Raw genomic sequence first — 7,419 nt, 5'->3', positions numbered from 1 at the left:
ATAGAAAGTAAAAAAAAATAATAATAAAATGTTTTTGTGCAAGACCCTAAAAAAGTAGTGAAAGGATGGCTTAGACGGGACGAGGTGGCATCCGAATGCAATCGAGAGGTTGAGCTCGTTTCATTCCCATCCGCAGCCATTGAAGGGGCAAATGTACATACAATTCGTGAACTGCGCCATTCCATCAAAGGTCCCATAAAGACATCAAAGAAAATTCCACGAACAATAAAATAACAGCCACGTTATAGTCATTGACACTGTCATCATTTATCACGTAGACGGCGAATAGCTGCTATGCGTCATTCCAACAGCGATTCTGGCTTGATTACACCTAAAAAAAAAAGAAATAGAATAGTGTAACAAAAAAATGGAGAGAATCGTGGATGCTTCCTGCCAAAGTAGACCACCCAAGCGTAGCGCTCGTATGTTTGTTTTGTGGTGTTCTGGACTGTGAGCTTTCGTGATCCTGCCATATAAACACTTCTACACCAGGCATCAGCAAGTTTCAGCGTTGTTGTATGCATACACACACACACACACAAACACCACGAAGTAATCAAAGTAATTCATCGCCACCGAAAACTCGGGAAAAATAACAGAGTTGGGAGAACTGATTTCTCCCAGATTATACAGGTCCTTCTGGACCAGAAAATAATGATGGTAATAATGGCGGTAATCATCAACCATGCTGCGTTATTCCGCTCTTATTTTCTCAATTATACCTTGCTAGTTGTATGTGAGAAGGTGTTGATTAGAGAAATGTGGACATTCAATGCCGAGAATGGGATAATTCGCGCTGACCGTTGTTCGTTCGACAGCATCCATAGAGCATCGATTGTGGCGCTTTTTGATTAGAACTGGAACTAAACAAGAAATTGTGTCAGGCACTTAAAGGTTGGAGGCTGTCAGGGTTAGAAAACCGAATATCTACTTTGGGCCTCAACTCTACTCTTCCAGCCGGGAAAGCATGCCTTCTTCATGTAATTTTGAATAGGCGGTTAAGAGAAGAATTTACCCTCCCCCACCCCCGTTTCAGTGCCCAGGACACCAGATCTACTTGCACCATCCTTTTTGGCTGTAGGAGAGAGAAAGGGGGGATTTGTTCAAAATCCTAAGCTACATTTTTCAGCATCTGAATGTACGAATGAGAGCTTATCTTCTCGTTAAAAAGTCTCACCACAGAGAGCAACCGGCCCACAACGATACAATAATTCAATCATTACACTTCAATCTTGCTTAGAAAAATTGATGACGGATGGAAGCACGACACGTAACGCAACTTCGACGCGCACATGCGGGCCGATCGCCACAGAGAGCAACAGGCCTACAACGATACAGTTAATTCAATCATTACACTTCAGTCATAGTCAGAAAAGCAGATGGCGGCACCACACACAACAAACATTACACAGAAACAACCTTAGTGTTAGGTTCGCAACACGTACACGCACATTCCAACATGGACCACTTCGTTAGAAGTTTCGCAGAGCAATGTGAACGAGGTGTGCATGTTTGGTTAAGTAGTATTTGTTGTCTCTGAATGTTAGAGGTTCTCTAACTTTGGCTGAATTTTAAGCAACAACTCTCGAACTGTAATCAAAATATTTTTACCTCCCTCTTGCGGCACCAAAAACTTAGCGGCCTGGTAGGGCCGCACCCTTCACACTCGACCAAGTCCGGCCCTGATTACTCGCGATCTTCCGTGCAGTCTAAGCGTCGTAAGCCTAACAATAAGTCGAGCTGATCCAAAATATCGAAATCCACGATAGTGGATTCCAAGTAGAAGGCATTTTCTACACTCAGCATCGATCACGAACATGTCAATTTTAGAAACTCCAAGATATTTTCATACACAAGCCCTGGAATAAGAAGTCACGTTCTTTCAACACATACCTTCTGCGCCTAAAAACTTTATACTTTACCCCAGAAAGAAAGGAACGCAAAAATAATATAAAATATATTCTTGTCTCTCTCTTACAAAAAGTATTAAAATTCAAAGAAACTCCGCAAAGATGTTGGTAAAGAAATGGAGAAGACAAAATTGCATTTCTTATGTTTTTCCTTTAAGAAGGAAAAAACACAAAAAATTTCTTTTTTATTTTTCAAAGTTTTCTTGTGATGGGTACTAACGGTTAAAAAATAGCAGCACTCGATCCTGGAGAAGCTGGAAAATACGTTTTTAAGATACGTTCTTCCCTTCATATTTCTGAACTCGATTAAGGATGATATAAAAACCATTAGAACGGCTTTTCTTTTCTTTTTTTTCCTTTGCTTTTCTTTCTTTTGTGAGAGAAATTTGTCCTGGAGAAGAAAATCTTGGACCAAAGAAGAAAGGGGGAAAAAAAGCAAGATTTTATTCCAGTTTTTTTTTTCCAGGACAACACGTGTTCCATGAATCTTACGTTTAGTTCTGGCTGAAATGTGATATTAATGCTTTTTTCCTCGGATTCTCTTACTTTTTTTTATTTTATTTTCATTTCTTGCGTTGTCTCCCTTCGGCTAAGCAATGTTACTTAACGCTGTCCTGGACCTCTCTAGGCTTCTTCACAATACGTATATATATATATATATGTGTGTATTATGAAACCCTGGACTGTGTGGACTGGAATGCGTGTGCCTGGCGAGTCGTGGAAAATGGTGGAGTGGAATCCTCTCTCTTTCTCGTTGTCAAAATATTGTTTTCTTGTTTTTATCCTTGGAATTTCAAATTTGGTTTCCTCTATCTCTGTTGGGTTGGTGTTTCTATAAATAACCAATTTTCTTTGATAAAAACTTTCAACAGAGATGTCATCGCTTTTAGTAGTTTATGGGGATATAAAGAGAGATATGACAAGAGCTCTTTGAATTAAGTAACATGTTATACGTTGTATATGGAAGAAGATTCTTTTTTAGCTGAATAAAAGACTTATCTAGAAATGAAGTTATTCGGTGTTGATGAAGGGTAAAGTTTTTAAGGCGATTCCTTTCTCTTTGAAACTACAATAGCGTAGAAATTAGAGATGGGACGGATATTCGACCCTTTTTTCAGAATATTCGGTTCGGGCAAATAATGATTAAATATTCGGAAGAATATCTGTATCTTAGTACCATATCTAAGTACATCAGACTAATTTCACAAAAATTATGTTAATTAGAATTTTCCCTTTTAAATTAAAAAATATTGATTAAATTTTATTGTGTGGTGTGTATAATCTTTCTGTGAGCGAGGTTATGTCAGAATGAATTTCCAGGATAACAAAAACATGACACTGAAAATACCATCCTATTGCAATAAGGTGGAAGTAAGCTCGAATTACACACAAGTTCACTAACTGAAGATGCCTATTGAGCTACTGGAAGAGGCACTGAACTGAACACTTGACAGTGTTCTGCAATACTCGAGCAGATGCATGATTCATGCATCAAAGCTCAATTTTAATCCTAGAAGTTTCATTTAGAAATAAAAATACTTCTTCAAATTTAGGTAGTTTTTTTTACTAGAGATACTTCTCTGTTTTATGAAAGAAAGGACTCTCAGTTTATAAATCTATCCCTAAAATTTTTGAAGAGGAGTGAGAGAAATTTCTCTTCAATTTTTTTTTCGGACAACATTGGCACAGACTGTGATCACGATTTGAGAGATAGTGATAGTGATAGGAACCGAGAGATACCCAGGCTGTCATACTCGGTGACATAAGCACATTGTCCCTAGAGACTCGGGTGCCTCCGAGGGATCTAACCATTTATTGAGCGAGAAAGATATATTACATACATGGGCAGGTGCCATTACGCACATCGCCAGTAAACAAGTATAAAATTTATGATCGAAAAATGGTGATTCATGTAAATAAATCACAATTATATAAATCACAGGTTATAAATCACGAAATCATCATAATAATAGTCATAATCGAGAATAGCTCTTGATAAAATTTGATTTAATTCTCTTCAGGGATTTTCATTGAATCAGTTACTATCACATCAATGAAAACTGTCAATCTGCTGCTGGGTTTATCTAATCTCTGCACTGGGTGGTTTGATTTGGTCCAAAGACATTCGTCAGCAATTTCTGCTTGTATCCAGCTTTTCGATAAGCCCGCGTGGATCAAACCATTCTCGACTACTCAGGCGCCTCTTCTTCTCACTCTTCTCTAAACAGATGCATGAGCTGACGTCTTATTCTAAACTGGCATAGGTGGCACTCTATCTGGTTCTGGTTCCAGGGCTGTAGCTCTGATATACTCAGGGTGCTGATCTAGAAAGCGGACCAGTCTATACGTATTTTACTTTTCAAATCTTCCCGCTTCAGGATGCACTCAAGCCAAGGTATTCGCAGATGTTCAGCTGGCTCTCTGAAGTGAAAGGGGGAAGCGTCGTTTTGGGCATAGACTTGCGTAGTGAAGAGGCGTGCCTATGTCCAAACATGCACATTCATCACAGGGGATTGATTCGAACCTATGAAGGTTAGCCGGAAACGGATCCTGGTCCGTTACGAACATTATCATCTCACATTTATGGTTCCAAGGCATTACATGTCGCAGGATGCTGTAGGTGGATCAACCGGGCTCTGTGTTGTCATCCCACTTCTGTTGCCATTTATTCATTAGATCCTTCCATAGGATTGCTTTGGCATGTGATGCGGGAAGTAGCAGATCACCTCTAATGATTCCACCTTCGGTAGCTTCCTTTGCGGGGTGTGTCCGGTCTTCAAAGGTCAAAGATAGCTCCCTTCGCCGTGGTATCCGCCAATTCATTGCCCTATTGGCAATGAATTGGCACCTTCCCATTCTATTTGACAAACCAGTAAAGAGCATAAATGGTCACTAGCGACATGTTAACGACATGTAATGGTCACTGGTGGTATGTCACCGACATGTAATGGTCACTGGTGGTATGTCACCGACATGTAATGGTCACTGGTGGTATGTCACCGACATGTAATGGTCACTGGTGACATGTATGGCGATCACATATCTTTTATATCTCTTTCTTTCTCAGTCACACTCTATCTCTTTCTCACTCTTTTCACCACACACACACACAAGCTATCTCGGGAAGCCCGTGAAATGCATCTTTAGAAGGAAATTATGAGAGTTTCATAAGGCTGTGATTCCTGAAATAATTTTCTCGGTGCTTTTGATTCCATCTAAGATCAGACAGGCATTCCATAATATATTTCAGAATTTCCATATGCGCCACGAATATAAATAGTTTGGAAGATCCACCGGTTCAGGGTGAGCTTCTCTCCGAATGCATTTTTTTTAAGTAGCTCAACAGTATGAATTTTTTGAATTTCTAACTTTTTATTAAGACCATGTGATAGGGATAGGAACCGAGAGACACCCAGGCTCTGTCACACTCAGTGATATAAGCACATTGTCCCTGGGGACTCGGGTGCCTCCGGGGAAACCTAACCATTTATTGATCTTGAGAGAGATATATTACATACATGGGCAGGTGCCATTACGCACCTCGCCAGTAAACAAGTATAAAATTTGTAATCGAAAAATGGTGATTCTGTAAATAAATCACAATTGTAAATCACAGGTTATAAATCTCATAATAATCGTCATAATCGGGAATAGTTCTTGATAAAATTTGATCTGCTTCTCTTCAGGGATTTCCATTGGATCAGTAACTATCACATCAATGAAAGCTGTCAATCTACTGCTGCGTTGATCTAATCGCTGCACCGTGTGGTTTGATTTGGTCAAAAGACATTCGTCAGTAATTGCTGCCTGTATCCAGCTTTTCGATAAGCCAGCGTGGATCAAACTATTCTCGACTACTCAGGCTCCTCTTCTTCTTCCTCTTCTCTAAACAGATGTACGAGATCGCTGTCTGGGTGTAGTTGACGTCGTAGTCTAGTGGATCTCCTAACTGGCATAGGTGGCTCTCTATCTGGTTCTGGCTCCGGGACTGTAGTTCTGATATCCTCAGGGTGCTGCTCTAGAAAGCGGACCAGTTTACGTATTTTACTTTTCGAATCTTCCCGCTTCAGGATGCACTCAAGCCAAGGTATTCGCAGATGTTCAGCTGGCTCTCTGAAGTGGAAAGCCGTTGTCTTGGGGCATAGAGTTGCGTAGTGAAGAGGCGTGCCTATGGCCAAACATGAGCATTTATCACTGGGGATTGATTTGAACCTATGAAGGTTAGCCGGAAATGGACCATGGCCCGTTATGAACATAATCATCTCACGTGACCATTTATGGTTCCGAGGCATTACATGTCGCAGGATCCTATGAGTTGATCGACCGGGCTCTGCGTTGTCATCCCACCTCTGTTGCCATTTATTCATTAGATCCTTCCATAGGATTGCTTTGGCGTGTGATGCGGGAAGCAGCAGATCACCTGTAATGATTTCGCATTCGGTAGCTTCCTTCGCCGTGGTATCCGCCAATTCATTACCCCATTGGCCTATATGTGCTTTTACCCAAGAGAGGCTTATTCTGGTGTGATTGCAGAGAAGCTGTCTTATTGTCCTAGCCATTTCATGACTAGACTGAGGATTAGAGACCGCCAGTATGCTAGAGCGACTGTCAGATCTAATTAGGGCAGCTTTTCGATGTAAAGAAGCATCTAAGACTGCGTTGTAGATGGCGAAAAGCTCAGCCTGAAACACTGAGTTATCATCCTTTAGCTTGACCGACCATCGGGCTATTACTTGTTTACCTTTAGTCTTAACGTATGCTGCTCCAGTCCCTTTTTCCGACTTTGATCCATCCGTGTAGTATATAAGTGTGGATGACTGAAGCAGCTCACCTTCGTTTTCTGGTTCGTCAAAACGTATTTGGCTGTTCCGCAGCCCGACTGACGGGTGGGATGACCAACCCTTTATTTTTCGTTCATATGCCTGAGGATCCAATGTATTTTCCGTCGTTGAGACTGTCTTGCGGAGCTGGAGTAGGCGGGCCGACTTAGCTAGAAACTCCATTTTCAGGCTCAACGGAGGGAGGCCCAAGATAGTCTGGAGAGCATTTGTCGGGGTTGTACTATAAGCTCCTGAGGTGTACAACAGGTATCCTCTCTGAATTGAGTTCAGTCTGTTTGAAAGCTGTACCTGAGGCGATGCACACCAGATTGACGCACCGTAAGCCATAGTTCGCTCTGCCACCGTCAAATAGAGGATTCTGCGCATTTCTTGATTAATGCCCCACTTTGCTCCGGCCATAAGTCGCATCTTCTGCAGCGTAGCAGCAACTTTATCCTTCATTTTCTGGATATGGGATTCCCATTTGAGATCTTGGCTAATGGAAACTCCTAGATACTGCAATACCGTAGTTCTTTTTATTGTCTTTCCCATCATCCAAATCGATGGGGGGCGCTTCTTTGAGATCCAGAGAAATCTCGTTTTGCTCGCCGACAGGCAAAGGCTATGGGATAATAACCAATTTGTGATGGATTGGAGCGCCTTTTCCGCTAGCTCTGCAGTTCCTTTGA

At 41.3% G+C, this 7,419-nt stretch overlaps 1 protein-coding gene across 1 annotated transcript; it reads right to left on the bottom strand.

The window, feature by feature from the left end:
• Positions 1–299: 299 nt before the first annotated feature.
• Positions 300–7,282, bottom strand: LOC149088621 (uncharacterized). Its single transcript, XM_089252144.1, has 2 exons — positions 5,959–7,282; positions 300–331 (listed from the first exon to the last, which is right to left on the bottom strand). The coding sequence occupies exons 1-2, from the start codon at positions 7,280–7,282 to the stop codon at positions 300–302; spliced, it is 1,356 nt and encodes a 451-aa protein (XP_089108270.1).
• Positions 7,283–7,419: the final 137 nt, after the last annotated feature.

This window comes from Pholcus phalangioides, unplaced genomic scaffold, assembly GCF_987345545.1.
Source record: "Pholcus phalangioides strain wild (caught in Gottingen) unplaced genomic scaffold, Ppha-v1.0 ptg000003l_1, whole genome shotgun sequence".
Classification (NCBI taxonomy): domain Eukaryota; kingdom Metazoa; phylum Arthropoda; class Arachnida; order Araneae; family Pholcidae; genus Pholcus; species Pholcus phalangioides.
Note: the sequence above shows the minus strand (reverse complement) of the source record. Positions and strands in the feature narration are given on the sequence as shown.

Excerpts from the sequence above, each read along its gene's own strand:
- LOC149088621 (XM_089252144.1), bottom strand. The coding sequence starts at position 7,282 with ATGGGAAAGACAATAAAAAGAACTACGGTATTGCAGTATCTAGGAGTT. Across the intron at positions 332-5,958 it reads GAAGCGGGAAGATTCGAAAA|GTGTAATCAAGCCAGAATCG; the intron begins GTAAAATACGTA and ends TTTTTTTTTTAG.